This window comes from Carassius carassius, chromosome 20 (assembly GCF_963082965.1).
Source record: "Carassius carassius chromosome 20, fCarCar2.1, whole genome shotgun sequence".
NCBI lineage: Eukaryota > Metazoa > Chordata > Actinopteri > Cypriniformes > Cyprinidae > Carassius > Carassius carassius.
Window position 1 is genome coordinate 3,451,060 of NC_081774.1, and position 21,790 is coordinate 3,472,849.

A 21,790-nucleotide genomic window follows, 5' to 3' on the forward strand; every position below is an offset into this window, starting at 1 on the left:
TACAGTAACGCGAGTAAATGTAATTCGTTACTTTCCACCTCTGCTAAAGTCCACTTATAATGTTAGTCACCGAATGCTTAGTTTAAGTAAACTGGTGGCCTATCTCTACATCAAACTAGTACAGTGGATGTTCTATGATAAAATTATGGTATCAGATAGTAATCCAATGATACTTTGATACATATATACAAAATAAGATGATTATGAAATACTGTTTTTAATAGTAGGCCTAGTTAATAATCGAGTCGTGCACAATTCTGTCCAGTGAGATTTGAGTCCCCATTAAATAGAGAACATTTGTACATATATAAACCGTCAAAGTCCAAATCAGTTATTCAGATAATTATTATCCCAATTATGCATTACTCACATTACTGACTGAAATCAAATCAAGTCAATAGGTATCATTGGTTTGTCAAAGTTTTTAAGATATTAGAATTGGTAATATTAGAATATATATATATATATATATATATATATATATATATATATATATATATATATATATATGTGTGTGTGTGTGTGTGTGTGTGTAATTTCTTTATTATGTATTACCAATATAACACTCCTCATTGATGCTCCACGGCCCATCTCAGAAGGTGGCAGAAATGCAATATAAGTTAGTTTGTAAGACGAAGGAAGAAGAAGACACGACGCGGAACCTTTGATCACAGCCACTGTATTCGGGCGGCGGGCTTGTTGACGGAGTTCGTCTCAGTTTCCGGGGGACCGTGTTTCCGTGAGCACGCGCTGACGGAGTTTTTTTTTCGCTGTTCGTTGTTTCGGCGTCGTTCTTTTTATTTCATCAGTAGAAAATAAAGATCGGCATATAAGCGTCTAAATAACAGGGATCATTGTTAACCGGGATCCGGAGCGGCGTTGGAGATTCACGTTTACGTGTGTCGTTCTTTCTGGATGATGGTAAGAGCGCCAGATTAGCGGTTAGCTTTAGCTTCAGCTTCAATCCTGAACACAAACACAGTTAATAGAGATAATTAATATATTATTATCTAAAGTATAACTACATTATGTGTTTTTTTTCTCCTGACTGGTATTAACGGATCTCTGCGTGTTTTACAGAGGATCTGTGGTGTGTTTGAGGTTAGGCCTCATCAGTCAGATAGTGTTTACATGAAGCACGTACAATTGAGCAACTTTTAATTCTGTGTGTGATATTTTTGGACGCAGGGAGTGACTGTTGTACTAAAGCACGAACGCGGCAGTAAATTGGTAACACTTGAATAGCCCTCGATGGCTCTGCTGATGCGGTTGAACACGATGAACCTCACATTGTGAGGAATGAAGCTGGTTGAGTTTTGACATGTCGCTCACTCTCAGTGTAGACAGACAGGCTCTCAGGAACACCATGAAGTGATGTTAGAGATCATAAGACATCTGGAGAGGTCAGAGATGAGAAATCAGATTCAGTTAGCAGTGAACTTGACGGAAAACAGGTCATAACTGCAGCATAAGATAAGTTTTACACATCCTTTACGTGTGTGTGTGTGTGTGTGTGTGTGTGTGTGTAATACACACACAAGACATGAACAGGTGATAATTAAAATATTAATAATTGAATCAACTTTTTCTATTAAAATTTGCAACTATATGTATTCATTTAAAATATATATTTTTTGTAACGTCATAAATGTTTTACTGTCACTTTTGATCAATTTAATGCACCCTTGTGGAATAGAAATATTAATGAATTTTCTTCTTTTTTTAAATCATCCTTCCCCCAAATGTTTGCATATATAAACATGACCATTTTTCCTTGTAATTTGATTAAATGAATGCAATCTTGGTTAGAATATAATAATAATAATAAAAATATAACTTTTATATCTTTATTTTCTCTATAATAGACAAATTAATAAATCATAATAATACAATAATTTCTAATAAATAATACAATTAAATATTATGAACAATTAAAATGAAATATAATCTAGTATGTTATGTTTTATCTAATATATTTTTTATCTGTAATAGATAAAAGTAATTAAAAAAAAGGTCTGTTATAGATAAGTGAAATATTTCTATGATCTATTATTAAATGTTTGTGCTACAAGAGTACATTTCATTCTGATTACATTAGAGTGGATGTATAATATAATTACCGTGTTCTGCTGTTGTGGTGTTGTTTTGTAATTCTGAACTGATTGGAAGTCATCAGATCTGGCTCCAGATGTTCTGCGGTTCCGTCTGAGCAGATCACTGTAAGTCATTATCTAATGGCAGAAAGCTATTAGTTTGCGGCCCAGAGCTCCTAGCTTTTTTTTCCCTGTTCCTTGAGTTGTTGCTATGGATACAAGAAGGAAACCCCAGGATATAATGAACAGCAGATTCCATACAAGCAATGTTTATCCCAGGAAAATCTAGCAAGAGAGATCAGCAGAATCTGCATCTGATAGCAGATTCCTGTTAGTATTCTGACAATTATTAATGCAGACTACACTAAAGAAACTGGTTTGCTCATATGTATCTGGCCCTACATGATTCCAACAGACTGTGTGTCTCTCTTGATCCTCACAGGTTTCTTTCCTGTCTGTCACTGTTCCCTGAGGGTCGCCCTCCTCGTCCTCTCTCACTGCTTGACCCTATGGAGGAGTAGCTCTTGAGTGACAGGCACGAGAACCAATCAAACGTCAGGAGGAGCGTCAGACGCGCAGCAGCAGGGCCGAGAGGATGTCATCATCTAACCGGACCCAGACCCCTCACGGTCTGAAGCAGATCGGGCTGGACCAGATCTGGGATGATCTGCGGGCGGGGATCCAGCAGGTGTACACCCGCCAGAGCATGGCCAAGTCACGCTACATGGAGCTCTACACGTATCCTAAGTCGCGGTTTCATTCGTAACCTACTCCAAAAAAAAAACCGTCTGGTGTCTGTTGTGTCCTTAACCTCCTGAATTTCAGTCACGTGTATAATTATTGCACTAGTGTGCATCAGTCGAATCAGGCCCGCGGTGCAGGTGCCCCCCCGTCCAAACCTTCGAAGAAAACCCCCACACCTGGAGGAGCTCAGTTTGTGGGGCTGGAACTCTACAAGAGACTGAAGGAATTCCTGAAGAATTACCTTACAAACTTACTAAAGGTACAAGTTTCTTATGCTGGCCCAGGGTGAATTTATTTAATTAAAAATACTTTTTGTTTTGTGAAATATTTTTACAATTTCAAATACCTATTTTTCTGTTTGAGTATATTTTAAGATGTCATTTGTTCCAGATTTCATTACTCCATTCTTCAGTGTCACATGATCCTTCAGAAACCATTCTAACATTGATTTGGTACTCGAGAGACAATTATTATTATTTATGTTAAAAAAAGATTTTGTGGAAGCCATAAAACATTTTCAGTACGAATAGAGATTTGAGAAAAATATAAATCTTTTGTAACTATCACTTTTTATCAATTTAATGCGTGTGCTGAAAAAAGTATTTAAAAAATCTTATCGACCCGAAACTTGCTGTAACAACTTACTATAGTAAACCTTTTGTAAAATTAAATAGAACCTAACCAAAATGTATCAGTATCATTGAAATGCTATTATTGTTTGTATTATTTTTATTTTTGTTAAATTGTATGTAACTTTATGGTGTGTGTTTGCCATTTTTTGAATGTCTTTTTAAAAAAAAATAATGTTTAATTTTGGTTTTAGTTTTTAATGCATCAGATTAAACAAAATGAAAATGAGACTGGTTTAATTAAATGTAGCTGAAATTTGAAGTAATGTTTTATGGTTTTAGTATATTTACCTTGGGTATTTTTTTTGTTCATACCAGTGACTTAAATCCTTTTAAATCTATTCATCAAACTCAGATTTGTTTTTGGTTTTTGTACAGATATCCTTTAGGATCCATTGTGAATAACTTGTCAAATTCACTGCATTTAATCCAAAAGATTCAGTCATGGGCATGGCACCATAAGTTGTTATTATTATTATTATTACTCCTATTTATTCATTAAAAGTGTTGTAATGAAGTCTATAAGGCCACTAAGAAACTCTACAAGTAGTACTTAATTGCCATAAATATTTTGTCCTCAATAAACAACTAAGCAGATGATTTGTGAACAAGCTGTAGACCACTTCATTTAAGAACACTTGATCGATTTAAACTCCCAGTGAAAAGATTTCTTTGATCGTTGTCCTCAGGATGGAGAGGATCTGATGGACGAGAGCGTTCTGAAGTTCTACACGCAGCAGTGGGAGGATTACAGGTTCTCCAGTAAAGTGCTGAACGGGATCTGTGCTTACCTCAACCGCCACTGGGTGCGCCGCGAGTGTGACGAGGGCCGGAAAGGGATCTATGAAATCTACTCTGTAAGCACTTCTTGCTTTTCTTTTGCATTACTGCAATTCAATTTCAGTTCATAAACAACAGCACATCTTTGTTTTTCTAGCTTGCTCTGGTGACGTGGAGGGAGTGTTTGTTTCGGCCTCTGAATAAGCAGGTGGGATTGGAAACCGAAAAGATGTCATATAGGACAAAGTGAGCATAACTCTTAATAAAGATCTTTTTTGGTGCCTGTGTTCTTAGGTCACAAATGCAGTATTGAAGCTGATCGAGAAAGAGAGGAACGGAGAAACCATCAACACTCGGCTCATCAGTGGAGTGGTGCAGTCCTATGGTGCGCATCATTGACATCATGATGGATTCATTGCTCGTTGATGCATGGCGTTTAGAAACAGTGCAGTTGCTCAGAAATGTTGCTCTCCATCTCTCGCAGTTGAGTTGGGTCTCAATGAGGACGATGCCTTCGCTAAAGGTCCCACTCTGTCCGTCTACAAGGAATACTTTGAGACTCAGTTCCTGGCTGATACCGAACGGTTTTACACGAGGGAAAGCACAGAGTTCCTGCAACAGAATCCTGTCACTGAGTACATGAAAAAGGTGCGGCCAAAATAGCTTAACATTAAATTAGTACATACCAGATGTTATTAACGAATGTATTTCTTCATTGTGATCATTTAGTTTGAAAAGAAACATGACAGAATATCAAGAGAATTTTTAACTAGATTTTTACTGAATATTATATCTGCTTGCCTTTTATTGTGGGTTTGATTTAAAAATAAATAAATAATATTTTTAAGTAATTGATTGTTTTATTCAGCAGTTATGCATTACATTTCTTAAAAGTGACATAAGACATTCACAATTAAAAAAAATTTTTTTTAATATAAATTCTGTTCTTTTTAATTTTCTATTCATTAAATATTTCAAGGTTTTTTCACAACATGATGCTAAAACTTGTTCCTTGAGCAGCAAATCAGCATGTTAGAATAGTAATGATGCTGAAAACTCAGTTTTGCATCACAGGAATAAACTTCATTTTTAAATATTCTCAAATAGAAAACAGTTATTTCAAATTGTAATGTTTGACTCTTTTTACTGTATTTTGATCCTTATAAATGCAGCCTTGGCGAGCATTAGAGACCTCTTTCAAAAACCTTTAAAAATCTTGCTGAGGCCAAGCTTTTGATTATTAGTGTATGTTAGCATCATAAAAAGTCTGCAACTCTTATTTGATTATTTTGTTGACCTGTTTTTTCACCCCATCCTAGTGTGAAGTGCTGATCTGTGTGTTTTTCAGGCTGAGGCTCGTTTGCTGGAGGAGCAGAGGAGAGTGCAGGTTTACCTTCATGAGAGCACACAGGATGAGCTGGCCAGGAAGTGTGAGCAGGTTCTCATCGAGAAGCACCTGGAGATCTTCCACACCGAGTTCCAGAACCTTCTGGATGCAGACAAGAATGAAGGTGTGAACCACAGTGAAAACTCAAAGTCTGTTCATCTGTACATGAACAGTCCTTCACATTGAAATCTCAACCGCGATTTATTCTTTCTCTCTGTGTAGATCTTGGTCGCATGTACAATCTTGTGTCACGGATCACAGATGGATTGGGAGAACTAAAGAAACTTCTGGAAACGCACATTTATAATCAAGGCTTGGCAGCCATTGAGAAATGTGGGGAGTCTGCTCTTAACGTGAGTCTGTTATCATCATGCTGTCCAGCTTGAAGATTATCAAGCTTTAGAGCTGATTTTTCTGACGATACGTGTTTTAACACCAATGAATTTTGTGATGTTTTTTTAGGACCCCAAAATGTACGTCCAGACGATTCTGGATGTCCATAAGAAGTACAATGCACTGGTGATGTCAGCGTTCAACAATGATGCTGGTTTTGTGGCTGCTCTTGACAAGGTATGGCCAGATTTCAACTTTTCAGTTCTGTTTAGTCAAGATTGAACTAGTACTAATATATAACCACTGTTATTTTAGCATCACTGATATACTTTTATACTTTTTATTAATATTTAAAATTATTGATTCAGTTTTTTTATTTTTCTAGTTTTTGTGATTTTTTTGTTTTTTGGTTATTCATATGTCTACATCGTTTATTGAGAAAAACTGCCTGCAACTACCTGAAAATTTGGATCATCTTTTAGTTAATGTTTATAAAAAAAAAAAAAATGTTACTTAAAATTAAAGCGAAAAAAAAAACTGCAAATCTAAAAATGAAATCTAATTTAAGATTGCACTTCATTCATGTATTAAATTAATTTTCTAATTATATTAATATAAATCTAGTTTCTTTCATGTAGATAGCATTTTTAAAAAAAAAAATATTTCCATGTCTAGTGAGGAATAATAAATGCATATTTTACTTAAAATAATGAACCCTATCTTTAAGACTATGATTTGGTAGATTTTGGATATTGAAAGTATTCAAACATGTCATTTCTGTGTTCAGGCTTGTGGGCGCTTCATCAATAATAATGCTATTACAAAGATGGTTCAGTCCTCCAGCAAATCTCCTGAACTGCTGGCCAGATACTGTGACTCTCTGCTCAAGAAGAGGTGTGTGTTTAGCTTTCTTTCTGTTGGCACACACTGTAAATGTGTTATTAAATCCCTGTGCTCAATCAAAATCTGTCTGATATTTCAGCTCCAAAAACCCAGAAGAGGCTGAACTTGAAGACACTCTGAATCAAGTGGTGCGTTTTTGCAAAACTTTGCACTTTCACAGCGATTTTTGCCTGATTTCACATAATTATTTATTTTTTTTATTTTTTTGTAGATGGTGGTGTTTAAGTATATTGAGGACAAGGACGTGTTCCAGAAGTTCTATGCGAAGATGCTGGCCAAGCGTCTGGTCCATCAGAACAGCGCCAGCGACGACGCAGAGGCCAGCATGATCTCCAAACTAAAGGTGCAACAGTTCTTCCACAGCTTAGGAAAATATAAACCTCTGTTTAAATGATCCATAAAGCTTGCAGTTCTTAAAATGAGCACCGGATGCAATGTTTTATTCTTGCTCGCATCTCTGATTTTAAACTTCAGGAGCAAAGAGTTGGAATCATTTCAGAGAATCACTTCACTGTCTGATTCATGTGATGCGTTAACATTATACATTTTTTTCTTCTTGTCATTAAGTGAGAATGTATATGAAAAACAAGTCTTGAAACAAGTCTTGAATATTTATTTAAACTTTTTTTATTGTATTTTACTTCTTGCCTTTTATTTGACCGTAGAGGTCAACTAAATTTTTTTTTTTTTTTTTTAATTAATCGGAATCGGCCGATTGTGCTGCAAATTAGGCCGATTTATAGGCAGGCTCCCTCTGAGGCAGCGCTGCCAAGTCTGGCTACTTTTACACTGTTGCTGCGGGATGTTGTTTATGTCCACGGGTTAAAGCCACCCCAATAATGAATGGGTATTTTACCCCCGGAATGCGATTTTTACTGGGGGGTGATTAAAGAAGTGTTTGTGAGCAGCGCTTTTTTGATTACAGCCGTTACCAGAAAAACCGCGATATCTCCGCTCCAACAGCACCCCCTGCTGGCAGAGAATTAATTTGCAGTCCTTGGGAAACACTTGTGTCTGTCAGTAAACGTAAACAAATAGCATGCTTCAGAATTGTTTTGAGACATGCATTAATACTCTGAATTGTGGTACTACTACTATTACTATCTTGTACCCTGCAATCATTTGTTTAAACTCACTTTAATGAGATGAATGAAAAAAAAAGAAAAAGAAAATCGGCCAAACATAGTAGGCAAAAAAATCAGCATCATATATCGGCCATCGGCGGCTGCCCTGATTTCCAAATATCGCCATCGACCAGTGAAAAACCAATATCGGTCAACCTCTATCTGACTCTCTTTTACATTTATGCATTTGGTAGGATGTCTTTATCCAAAGCAGTTTTACTTTACTATTATTTATATACTATTATAGTATTTATTAATAATTTAAATTATCCCAATATTTTCAGTTGTAGTAATGTTGTGGTTTTATCAGCTTTACAAAAAAATGTTTTTTAGATTTCTTTTTATTTTTTTCATTTAATGTTTCATTTTATTTTATCATAACTTTGATTAACGAAAACAATTTGTAACAGTTTTAGTTTTAACTAACAACACTAATCCGAAGTGACTTGGATTGCAATCACATGATACATTTGATCAGTTTATCAGCATTCTCTGGTGTTGATGTTGCTAGCACCGTCCAAAGACAGTTCATAACCGATACATATTGATCTTCTTTTTCTATTCCACCCAACCCTGGTGGCGCCCTTGTCCTTTTTGTAGTTTTGGTTCTGATGATCAGTGCTTGTGTCTAACATGGTTTGGCTTGTCTTTTTTAGCAAGCGTGTGGCTTTGAATACACATCGAAACTCCAGCGCATGTTCCAGGACATTGGCGTCAGTAAAGACCTCAACGAACAGTTCAAGAAGCACCTCACAAACTCTGAGCCTTTAGACCGTAAGGATGAGCTGCACTCTTCTTTGCTGCTGTCATTTGTGGTTGAAGTCCTTTACAAATGTTGTGTTGCTTTCAGTGGACTTCAGCATCCAGGTGTTGAGCTCGGGGTCATGGCCCTTCCAGCAGTCCTGCACTTTTGCTCTGCCATCTGAGGTAGTAAAACAAATAGGCTTGCATGTTAATCACTTGCTCCTGGTCCTTCCAAGGTTTTAGTAGATCCATGATCTGTCTTTTCTGACACAGTTGGAGAGGAGTTACCAAAGGTTCACAGCCTTCTATGCCAGCAGACACAGTGGCCGAAAGCTCACCTGGCTTTACCATCTGTCCAAAGGAGAACTGGTCACCAACTGCTTCAAAAACCGCTACACCTTACAGGTCTGACAGGAAACTGCATGCATTTTTTCAGGCTGCTTTGATGAATAGAAAGTTCTATAGAACAGCATTTTATAATATGTTCTAAATGAACATCTTTTATGATATTATGAATGTCTTTACTGTCACTTTTGATCAGTTTAGTGCATCCTCGCTGAAAAGGAATTCAGAAAAGGAATGTAACTGACCGCAAACGTTTTGAACGGTTGTGTGCATTTGTTAAATATAACAGTGATAATAACCAATTACTAGGATAATTAGTGCATTAATAGTGCATGAATCTTAATCAGACTGGTTGTGTGTTTCCTTACAGGCGTCTACATTTCAGATGGCCATTCTACTGCAGTATAACACAGAAGACATTTATACAGTCCAGCAGCTGACGGACAGCACACAGATCAAGATAGTAAGGAAACAAAAGAGGACTCTCTGCAATAATGCTAAAAGAAGATCCAGATGTTGATTTGACACACTAACAGAGAATTTTTTTTTTGTATTTAAGGACATATTGGTGCAGGTTTTGCAAATTTTATTGAAATCCAAGCTGCTGGTAAGCATTTTTTGTCCCTAATCAAAACAAAACAGATTCCTGCAAAGTCATTATGAAGTAAAACTGACACAATTGAGCCTGTTTTCTCATATTGTTTATTTAAATGTAACGAATCAACCTCTGAAACCGCTTTCCCTTTCTGCTGATGTCATCAAGGCCATAAATAGTGTTAACCAATAGCCAAACAGCTATTTAGGTGTTATTTAGGTTATCCTCCTCGTTCCACTCATACGCCTTTTTGCTATTGAACCATTCACAACACAATTAACTTTCCAATGTAAGACCGTCCTTATATTTTGTTTCGCTCTGAAAACCTAAAGTTTACAGACACAACATGGGCTGTGACTGCCATTTCATCTTGACTCAAAACAGGCTCATATTGAATGTAGTTGTGTATTGTTTTCAGTTGTGATCATCAGTGTATGTCTTATGCAGGTTTTGGAGGACGAGAATGCAAACGTGGATGAAGTGGAATTCAAACCCGAGACCCTCATAAAACTCTTCCTGGGCTATAAAAAGTAGGTCATTGCAAACGATTATGGATCTATATTTGATGTTTCTCATTTTGTGCTTTAGAATGCAGCAGAGCAAATGAATTTGTAAATGTATTGATGGCTGAGGTATTTTCTCTCCAGTAAAAAACTAAGAGTGAACATTAACGTGCCAATGAAGACAGAGCAGAAACAGGAACAGGAAACGACCCATAAAAACATCGAAGAGGACAGGAAGCTCCTGATTCAGGTATCATGTCCAAGCCTCCTGTTCTCACCAAGGCTGAATCTATTTGATGGAGAAAAAAAAAAAAAAAGTTATATTGAGGAATAATGTTATAATATCTGTTTTCTATTTGAATATATGTTCAAGTGTAATTTATTTCTGTGATCAAAGCTGAATTTTCAGCATCATTACTCCAGTCTAAAGCATCACATGATCATTCAGAAATCATTCTAATATGCTGATTAAGTGTTCCTCTATGTGCAGGCTGCCATAGTGAGGATCATGAAGATGAGGAAGGTTCTGAAGCATCAGCAGCTTCTGGCTGAGGTTCTGAATCAGCTCTCATCCCGGTTCAAACCCAGAGTCCCTGTAATCAAGGTTGGTTGATCCTCTTCAACAAATCTAGTCTGCTTAACAGTTTTTACAGGTTTTCTGTGAGTCTTCATTTGCCCTTCCTCAAATTGAAGGACTCAATGTTGTTGGATGCATTGCAAAAAAAAAAAAAAAAAACACTCATATGTACTTTGGGTTGTTATGTTTTGCAGAAGTGCATTGACATCCTCATAGAGAAGGAGTATCTGGAGCGGGTGGATGGAGAGAAGGACACCTACAGCTACTTGGCCTAAACATTTCTACGCTCCTCCACGTCTTTTCTGTCTGTCTGTCTCTCTGACTTTTTTAAGTTGTCTCTGGTAATAAAATATCCTTCCTTTTGATGTTCGGCCTGTGTTGAGTTTAAAAAGCAGAAGGACTAACAGAAGAGGAGAATGTGTGTTTGTGCCAGAGACTGACTTTACTGCTGCCCTGCGTTATGGACCGACTGCATTGGAAATGTATATACAAACAGAGACCTCCAGCTTTAATCTCGCAAATTAAAACATTGCCGGTTTTAAAAACCCAATCAGAAATAAACCCTACACATTAAGCATGTTATTGCCTATCAGCATTTAAATGAGGAATAAATGAACAAAAATGTATTGGAATCTTAGCAATGAGGGGCTTCAGAGATGTTTTAAGAGAAGAAAGGAAATCATTTAGGAAAAAGGTGCAATTTTAGCTGCACGTCCCAAGAACGAACGAGTTGGACGGGTCTGTAGACGTGTCTGCATTGTTACCTGCTACCGGAAAACCATTTGTATAGTGTGGTTCACTTTTTTTAAATGTGCGTTAAATAAAAGAATTAAAAGTTTCTCTATGTATTTCTGATGCTGTGGAGTCACTACATGAAGCAAAGAGCCGTGAGACAATGTTATGATTATGCATGTTCAGGACATCTCAGTTTGCCACTTTTCATAAACCGGGTAAAAAATACTGCATGAAACTCCCAATGGTCATTGGAGCACCATCCTCATGAGGTAATTATATATATATCTATATAAACTGTTCTATACTAATATTTGATGAGGGTTATAATTTTGCTTGCAGTGTTTACATGCATATGATTTTGTACTGCAATAAACCAAAAAAAATTATATATATAAAAATTATAAAATCGAAAAAGCTGCAGGGTAAAACACATGAAGTTGTAAACTCAATAGCAGCTATTTAGTTAAAATGTAATGTGTATATATATAATAAGGTCAATTCAGTAGTTGATAAAATTTTGATTTCTACGTTAAACATTTATAGCTACATAAATTTGTGTGCTAATGTAGTGATTAATGTATCGAACAAAACACTGGATTTGTGCCTCTAATGTTTTAAAAGAAACGTTACATAAATGGTTAAAAAAAATTAAATATCTCTCGACTCTCTCGTCTACAGTGTCTGTCAATTTAATTTCCACCAGATGCGTAACCGCTCCGCACAAGCTCCGTGTTCCGTCGTCCGTCAATACCCACCATGTCCGTATTTGTTGCGTAACGGCTGCGGTGATGACTGACAGCTGACGTCACGATGCCCCATGTAATCTCGCGAATTCTGGTATGATCGCGCGATATGTAGTTTCTATAAACAGAACTACCAAACCAGGAACAGTTTTCCATCCGAAGGAGTATAGGATAGAACTCTTTTCTTTTCTCTTTTCATTTCTTCATCCATCGTGTCAACGGGGTTAAAACTTCAACAAGCCTGTCTCCGCCCATTATGACGTTTTCAAGGTGTAGTGTAGGGAAATATGAGCGCGGTGTATTTTATTTTGAAAATTAAACGGATCTTTTATTTTGTTTCTGGCTGTTCTGTTTTGTCACTCGACTTCCTGTCCTGCGTACTCTGCCCTGTAGTGCTGCGGAGCGCTCCGGCATCCGGCAAAAATAGAAGCTCTGCGTATCTGGTCCGGAGGGCTGCTGATCGCCGGAGTCGGAACGCAGCTGTAATATGGAAGGCCAAAAGGGCCAAAACGTGTGAAACTGTCGCGTTAACACGTATTTACGTGTTAACACGCAATTTACGCGTTAACACGTCATTACGCGTTAACGCGTATTTACGTGTTAACGCGTAAATTGCGTGTTAACGCGTAAATGGCGTGTTAACGCGTACCTAAATTTGGGATATTAGCACCACCTACTGGTTTGGTGCTGCTCTTGCTCAAACACAGAGAACCTAAATTAAGCTTGTAAATAGCAGTTTTTAAGGTGAAAATACATGTTCAACAATGACTTTTCAGAATAATTACAGCATATTTTAAATGGGCATATTTAGACAGTTAACTATAACTGTTCAAGCCCTAAAAGTCATGACCATTTTCACAATCACAATAGAAATTGTGTAATATATTTACACATTTCTCCAAACAGTATTTACATGTATACTTATACTGTAGCATATTTCTAAAGTATCTTTTTATAATTGAACCACTATGCATTATTTGTTAGAGAACCCCTTCTGTTAACACCATTAAGCCTTGAATCTGAGAATTTAGAAGAATCTGAGATTTGAGATGCATTGTTTTGCAGTATTTTTCGAAGATAACAAGCTCAATAAAATATAACAAATAATATATATATATATATATATAGGCTATAAAGGTGGTTATAAATTAGAATGTCTTGGAAAAGTTAATTTTTTCAGGAATTCAACTTAACAGGTGAAACTGTCTATAAGCAAAAGTGGCCCAAACCAAGTATTGAGTACATATGCATTATACTTTTCAGAGAACCAACATTTCTGTATTTAAAATCCTTTTTTTGTTGATTTCATGTAATATTCAAATTTTCTGAGATTTTGAATTTGGGGGTTTCAAAAGCTGTAAGCCATAATCATCAAAATTATAACAAATAAAGGCTTGAAATATCTCACTTTGCATGTAAAAAGTGTATATTAGTTTCACCTGTAAAGTTGAATTCCTGAAATAAATGAACTTTTCCACGACATTCGAATTTATTGAGAAGCGCCTGTATGTATATATATATATATATATATATATATATATATATATATATATATATATATATATATATATTACAAAGTTATATTACAACACACACTACACACAAACACAAACACACACACACATGCGTAATAATAATAATCTAAAGTGATTGGCTTGAATTTTTAATAAATGAAATGAAACAGAACTTCTGCTTTTCTTTTTTTACAATGGATATTACATTGTGAAATCATGAATATAGGACCAAAAGTAATAATATTTTATTAATACTACACAGAACAAGAGATTAATCTATATTCTCGCCAAAATGTTGGATAGATTTGGAGTGCTAATACACTCGTGATCTATCTATTCAGTTTCCTGGAAGTTACCCTTCCATCAGTGTCGTTGCTCATGATGGCTCATGAGGTATGTTCAGCGTAGTGCTTGAGTCACTCTATCATGAATAATTCAAATAAAATAAAGGTGTTGTGTCATATGGAAGGCCAAAAGGGCCAAAACGTGTGAAACTGTCGCGTTAACGCGTATTTACGTGTTAACACGCAATTTACGCGTTAACACGTCATTACGCGTTAACGCGTATTTACGTGTTAACGCGTAAATTGCGTGTTAACGCGTAAATGGCGTGTTAACGCGTACCTAAATTTGGGACATTAGCACCACCTACTGGTTTGGTGCTGCTCTTGCTCAAACACAGAGAACCTAAATTAAGCTTGTAAATAGCAGTTTTTAAGGTGAAAATACATGTTCAACAATGACTTTTCAGAATATAGGTTACAACTAGGCCTACATATAATTACAGCATATTTTAAATTGGCCTCTGAAAGTCATGACCATTTTTACAATCACAATAGAAGTTGTGTTAGGATAATATTACACATTTCCTTCAAATTGTATTTTCATGTAGCCTACACTCCTACTGTAGCATATTTCTAAAGCATCTTTTTATAATTTAACTACTATGCATTATTTGTTAGAGAGCCCCTTCTGATAACACATTAAGCCTTGTGAATCTGATTGATATATATCGTATATATATCAACACACACTTTGCACATTATACATTATAATGTGTAAAAAAAGCTACTTTCAATCACCTCGCGCCCAACGACCTACCCACTGTAGATATTTAGTGGCAGGTGTCTTTTTGTCATAAACACAGGAATTTTGTGCAAATATACTGTCTGTTATTGGAAATGTAAAAAAAAAATTCTTCCACTTGCTTGGGCGAGAAAAAAATCTCTTGGTGTGACTAGGGCTCTTACTGGCGCCCCCGGCTGTTTGCGCCCTAAGCAACTGCCTAGTTTGCCTATGCCTAGAAACGGCCCTGGCTACATGTGTGTGAGTATCTCTCTGTTCTGGAAATTATTTTGAGTATTAAAGAAACTTTCTTCATCATCCTGTTCTAGTCTGTCTTCCACTCAGCGCGTTGTGACAATAGCCAGAACTTAGAGTTGTTTATTTTTTTACAACATTGTGTTATTATTTATTTTATTAACGAAATGTCAATCTTCGTGTTTATAACAGATCGAAGATACAATAAAATACAAAAATCTTCAAGATACAGCCTACAATCGTATAACGGATTGTCACCTTATAAACAGTCATTTGTGTGGTGGAATAAGCAATGCTATATGTTAGCATCTTATGAAAATTTATTTTGTGATTTTATTAGTTAATTAACTAATTATGCTAACTCAGTTTAATGTAAGAGCTGGGAACTAATTAGGCTACTAATTAAATCATGTCAGCTATTTAATGGGCTATTGATTAGAGTTGCCATAGACTAAATATTTTTCCTAGGGTCATTCATTTAAGCACGGACTAATCGCATGTTTATATTCAATCCTGAGTGCAAAGCGCATGCATATTGCCGCAAAGCACCGGCAAAAGTGGGCTAATGATAATAAATGTGTCTGAAAAAATTACATAGCATTTTAATTGTTTATTAATAGTGTATTCTTAATCAGTGTTGGCAGCAAATTTATCTCCATATAATAGCTGTAAAGTATAGATGCGCAGATGGCCTATAGGCCTATAGCCTATGAGTCATTCCACCGAAAGGGAATGTCTTTTCTTCTGTCCCCAGGAATAAAATAAAATAAAACAGCAATAAAATTGCATGAAAAAATAACTCTAAAATACATTTTATTATTAAGCCTAATGTCCATTAAGCTAACTACAAATTTTAAATATATAATTAAAAACATTAGGATAATAAAAACTACAAAAAAAGAAAAAAAAGAAGCATTTTCTGCATGTCCCCATTTTGGCAATTGAGTGGAAAGGATAATAGGCTATGTATGAAAATATGTTTGGAACATCTAACTACACTAACTACCGGAATTATGAACGGCATCTGATCATTAGACTGTAAATGTCATTTTTGTTATGTCATATAGGCTATTAGCTATTGAGGTTTTGTCTTTAGACCCATACAACGATATTCTTGTTATAGGTTATGATATAGGCTATTACGGTCGGTGGTTATAGTCCATGTCTTATGTTATGTTTCTTTCTGTTTCCCTTCTGTGTCGCTCTGCCTCTATGAGCGCGCAGCTCTCTTTCTCATAGGTTGACGGCAATGAGGAGAAGAAACGAGAGAGAGATGCGTTCCAGACAGAGAAGCAGCGTCTTTGTTCTATGTTATGTTTGTTTTGTTATGCTTTACGAATACGAATTATTTTTCCGCATAGCCTAGTTGTTGTTGGCTATGTTAGATTATCTCAACCAAGCTTATTCAATGTTTTGTTAGCACAGACTGTTAGACCTTACCATTTTTTTTTTTACAGTAAAATACTGGCAACACTGTTTTAATGGAAAATGATATTGTCAGAATATGGCCTTTATTTAGGCTACCGCAAGGGTTAACACTTAACAGTGCAGTTATTAACAATAAAAACTGCTACTTTGGGTAAAAAATGTCGTCCTGTGTTCCATCTCTCAAACTTCTCAACGTGCATGCAGTGTAAATAAAGCCGTTGCATCAATGAAATGATAAAGTTAGTGCACGGCGCAAATTTAATACGAAAAAATCTGTTATATTTCATTTATTCAAATGTTTGTTTCTGAAGTCACAATTTAGCACAATTAATTTAAAAAGGGGGAGAAAAGGCAACTATCCATTGATACTGGAAAAACAAGAAAAAGTATGTCTGGTTTTAATTTTTAATTTTTGCATTTGCATTAGGCTCTGAAAATTTAATTGTGAAGTGCGGGTCCCTTAACTAGGCTATTTCTTATGTGCTTTTGTTTTGTTTGACTGATGGTGGCTAGCCTACTGGCTGAATGTGTAATTGCAAAGATGATTACTGAATAATGGTGAGGACTCCAAGTTTTGACTGTTGAACAATAAAAAAAGTTAAATTACAAAATAAACTTTTTCATTGCTTCTTTTCCATCTACTTTTTTAATATTAATGATTATATACCAACATAATTATCAGGTCAACAAAATAGAAAAGCTATGAAAAGCTATGAAATCCAGTGGTAAAATCACATCTTAAAAAAAGACCACCACCGAAGACTATAATTTGACCCAAGAAAAGCCCTGTATTATTATTATTATTATTAATAACAATTAGTATTAATATTATTATTAATAACAATTAGTATTAATATTATTATTAATAACAATTAGTATTAATATTATTATTAATAACAATTAGTATTAATATTATTAATAATAATAGGCCATATAGCCCCGTTGAGAAGAATTATGGGTAGAATTCGAATTCAAAATTTCGCACTAAGAAACGCCGCCGCCGTCCATTGGTTAGGAATCTGCCCGCGCATTATTTAAACTCCATTTTGTGATTTGAGGTCTTCGTTTTCGACAATCAAGATATTGAGACTTTGAGAGCTGATGGAGCGACACAGAAGGCTGAATTCTCTGGCAGATAGGTTCAGTTCTTTGATTCAAAACAGACTGGCAGAAGACGGAGAAAATTCTGCAGGAGAAGGACTAATCGACAGGTAAGCCTAGTAATGCTTGCTTAACTTGTAGGTTCGCATGGTAGAATGGGTTCTTATTCTTCTTTTTCTTATTACGGTATTATTATTATTGTTGTTATTATTATTATGCATACGTTCTAAAAAGCCTACCCAGCTAACATGAGTCCAGCGGGCCAGTGGCGGCCACCGGCGGATCACCGACGCTTTCCCGACGGTGGTCCGCTATCGTGCCGCTGGTTTATAATAAGTGTTTTCTGGCGGACCACGGTCGGTCCACGATTTATAATCAGTTACTCATGCTAACCAAAATTCACTATAATGGATAAAAAAAAAAAGCAATGTACACCAATCTCAATGGCAGTTGCAAATTTATTTTTATTACATTAATTTTCAGTTAACAGATGAAATAGATGGGTCATTATACGAAAACGTGCCATTTTGTGTCCCTCAGAAAAAAAAGCTCTGTAAATCTTAATAAACCATAAAACAAATAAAATATTTTATAATTTAGTTTCCATAATATGTCTCATAATATAAGAATAAATTAATTTCTGTTTCTTTTGTTTTTAAAGGATTTTAATCACATTTTTGTGCAAAGCATCTTGCAGAAATGTTGAAAATGGCCTGTCCCTCAGTATGATTTTTCTACTTCTACTTGCTATTGAGGCCAAAAAAGTCAAAATATCATAAAAAACCATATACTTGTATAAAGCATTAAGTGTCAGTTCATTAGTCATGAATGGATTTTATTCTTAACATGTGTCAAATTTAGAAAAAAAACACAATTTAGTCGGGTCCCTAGGTTCTCGTCAACCCTGTTACTTTTTATGAAAACACCTCTTTAAAGATAATAGACTGTTCCAAAAGTTGCATCAGTTCCAGGAAGTGACATCATCTGCCTTTCATGATGTTGATGGTAGAAAACAAGTAAGTGTTATCTTCTTTTAATGAATTTTCTTTATGTTTATGTAATGTCTGAAAGACAGGGACACGCTCATTGTGTCAGCCCTGTTACCAGAAAAGCATAGGTTAAAAAGTTATTTGTACATATTTAAAAATGTACATATATTACAACATTTAAGCCTCTCAATAAGGCACATAATGTGGTGTCATTACCTATACCTCATGGCTAGTAATGGCAGCCAATAACATTTTTCGTCAACCCTGTTACCGTCAACCCTGTTATCATTCCAGGGTAACAGGGTTGACGAAAGTATGCTTTTGTGTGTCTTACCCATGTTGTAAACCCAAGAAGGGTTAAATCAAGGGCAACTGGACTTTGCTTTGCCTCTCATCCAAGGGGTTTCTTCAGTTCTAAATGACTGATGGGGAGTGCCAGGTATTTAACCTCTGTGGGGTTGTCACCCCTGAGCCAACCCTTCTTGGATAACTATGACCTGGGTGACTGAGAATTTTCACAGACGTACTTTTCTTACTAATAGTATTTACATAATATACAGTGGGGAGAAAAAGTATTTGATACACTGCCGATTTTGCAGGTTTTCCCACTTACAAAGCATGTAGAAGTCTGTCATTTTTATCATAGGTACTCTTCAACTGTGAGTGACGGAATCTAAAACAAAAATCCAGAAAATAACATTGTATGATTTTTTAAGTAATTAATTTGCATTTTATTGCATGACATAAGTATTTGATACATCAGAAAAGCAGGATCTACTCCATCCAAAAAGGGGCTTAAAGATTTTCAAAACAGTACTTTGAAAATCAAACATTAAAAGTGGGAAATGGCACGTTTTCGTATAATGACCCAGATACATTTGCATTGCATTTATCAGATTCTTTTATCCAATGTGACTAGTAATTTGTACCCTTATGAAAATTAACCATGGTTTTACCACATTATTTGCAGTAAAACCTTCGCCGTTGATCAAAATTACCTATGGATGAACAATAATTTAAATAGGCTAATAAATAGGCCTAGTCTATATTGATGATTTCCACCTTAAAACCTCTGCTATACTTAAAACCCGCACACTCCAAGAAAAAACCCCCAAACTTTCTCTGCCTATAACAATGCAGTAACTTTAATAGATTGTGATGATTCAAAGATCACCACCATTCGTTTTCCATAAGTTGATTGTACATGATAATGTAAAGATGGTGTACAGTCTACAAATGCAAAACAACATCATAGTGACACGCATGACTCCAAATAATGCCATAGACATTAATTAAACAAATTATATGTAATATAAACCCCAAATGTACATAACTGAAAACAAAAACTAAGAAGAAACATAATTATTTAAATGAAATAACATTAAATGTGAAGTCTCACGCAGGGAATTTTGGGAATGTCAATTTAGAGAAATAACAAGAACAGAAAGAAGAGAGAAGCGACGAGCAGAAACACAATAACTACATCTTACTTCAGACACAGCCTTGATGAAATCAAATTAACATAAAAAACATAAAATCCCTCAAGATCTCAGCAAAGGAGGATTAAACAACACTCACAAACAGCATTACCAGCTTCACTTATTACTAACCAGACTGCCTTAACTTCTGTTCTGCTACAGTTCTGTTTGAGAATTAACAGAGGTTTAGATGTTGTTGATTTATTGTTTTAGTTACCATGATGGTGATTAGTGACTGCTTTAGTTGGGCTCTTGATAAGTTATACCTGTTCATTTTTTAAGTAATGTGTTCTGTATTTTGTGTTGAATAAGACTGAGGATGTTCCAAAGGGGACAGGGAACATCTGCGACACAACGACCACCGAGAGTGCGCCTGGCAAGAATAAGAATGGGTTTGATTCAAAATGGGAATGACACAATATATATGCCAAGGCGTAAGTGCATATTTTATGCTAAAATATGTAACTATTACACTGTAAAAAATTTGTAACCCTCCCAAATCAAAAATTTCAATTGACCGATAACATCTAAATTTTTCAATTGGACCAAGTGAAATTCTGTAAATTCTAAAATTAAATGTACAGATTTTCACTTGGGCCAATTGAAAAATTTAGATGTTATCGGTCAATTGAAATTTTTGATTTGGGAGGGTTACAAATTTTTTACAGTGTAAAGTAAAATTTCACATAACTTGTACATGACATGATTATTTTAAAGGTCCCATATTGTCAAAACTGAAATCCCTTGGCTTTCTTCATGATAACAGAGCTCTAGGGTCTGTAAAACTATAATATAAGTTTCAAAACAGTCGATCCACAGACGACTGTTTTAAAATAGCTGTGCCATTTCAGGAGCCATTGTGACTTCTGTATAAATGTGATGTCAGAACTACTCAGTCTCCGCCTTCAGTCTCCACCCCTACCAATGGTGGCTCACTCAGAAAACAACGGGCCAATCAGAAGAGAGGCTCATGAATATTAAGTAGACAGACCAAAATCGACTTGTTCTTGGCAGAGCTCCTGAGAAAGGAGCTGTAAAATAAATATTGAGATGCTTTTTGGTGCTTATACAGCAAATATATATTCTTAAGGACATCAAAACCTAAAATAAAACTTTAGAAAGGTGAACAATATGGGGCCTTTAAATGTGCAGTAAGCTATTTCTGAAAACAGCTGTTAAAAGTGGATCTTGTAACCAATCAAATTGTTCTTTCTCATGCTCTGCCTAAACCTTTTTTTACCCCTCTTTACAGCTGGAACAACACAAAAACTATTGGTTGTCCCACATTCCATGTCTGAGAGGGAATTTGTGGCAAAAATAAGGGAGGAATTTCCTGAAGTGCAGCAGTGTGAATTCACACTCTGCCGATTAAATCGGCACAGGCAGATTATCCCATTAATCCTCCCCACAGTTTGCCCCGCTACCATAAAGTCCTGCCAAGAACTCAGGAACTCACGTTCTGCTGTGTACATTAGACCAAGGTTATGATTCTATCTAAATGTTTTTTCAGCTCAGCTCCTTTTATGTGCATTTTGCACAAGTGTCAACGTGATGTGGCATCTGACCAATCAGTTTTGAGAATTTCCTATCTGATCTGAGAAATGCTCAAAAGCAGTGAAGAAAAACTGTAGTAGATCATTTATGTGATTAAATGACACTTCTTCAGCAAGTAATTTGTTTTGATAGAATATATATATTTTTTTTTTAGGTTCTGGAGCGAGCTGG

At 35.7% G+C, this 21,790-nt stretch overlaps 1 protein-coding gene across 1 annotated transcript; it reads left to right on the forward strand.

The window, feature by feature from the left end:
• Positions 1–671: 671 nt before the first annotated feature.
• Positions 672–11,595, forward strand: LOC132096065 (cullin-1). The gene is made up of 22 exons (XM_059501190.1): positions 672–921; positions 2,536–2,831; positions 2,919–3,096; positions 4,156–4,323; positions 4,404–4,454; positions 4,541–4,631; positions 4,731–4,894; positions 5,595–5,757; positions 5,856–5,986; positions 6,096–6,203; positions 6,754–6,860; positions 6,949–6,997; positions 7,081–7,212; positions 8,650–8,767; positions 8,844–8,920; positions 9,011–9,142; positions 9,453–9,545; positions 9,642–9,689; positions 10,125–10,207; positions 10,325–10,430; positions 10,671–10,784; positions 10,952–11,595. Exons 2-22 carry the CDS (start codon positions 2,689–2,691, stop codon positions 11,030–11,032), a joined length of 2,337 nt encoding a protein of 778 aa, XP_059357173.1. The 5' UTR covers positions 672–921; positions 2,536–2,688; the 3' UTR covers positions 11,033–11,595.
• The last annotated feature ends 10,195 nt before the right edge of the window (positions 11,596–21,790 follow it).

Coding starts and splice junctions, on each gene's coding strand:
- LOC132096065 (XM_059501190.1), top strand. CDS start 2,689: ATGTCATCATCTAACCGGACCCAGACCCCTCACGGTCTGAAGCAGATC. Junction 2,832..2,918: donor CGCTACATGGAGCTCTACAC/GTATCCTAAGTC, acceptor CCTGAATTTCAG/TCACGTGTATAATTATTGCA. Junction 4,632..4,730: donor TGGAGTGGTGCAGTCCTATG/GTGCGCATCATT, acceptor CATCTCTCGCAG/TTGAGTTGGGTCTCAATGAG.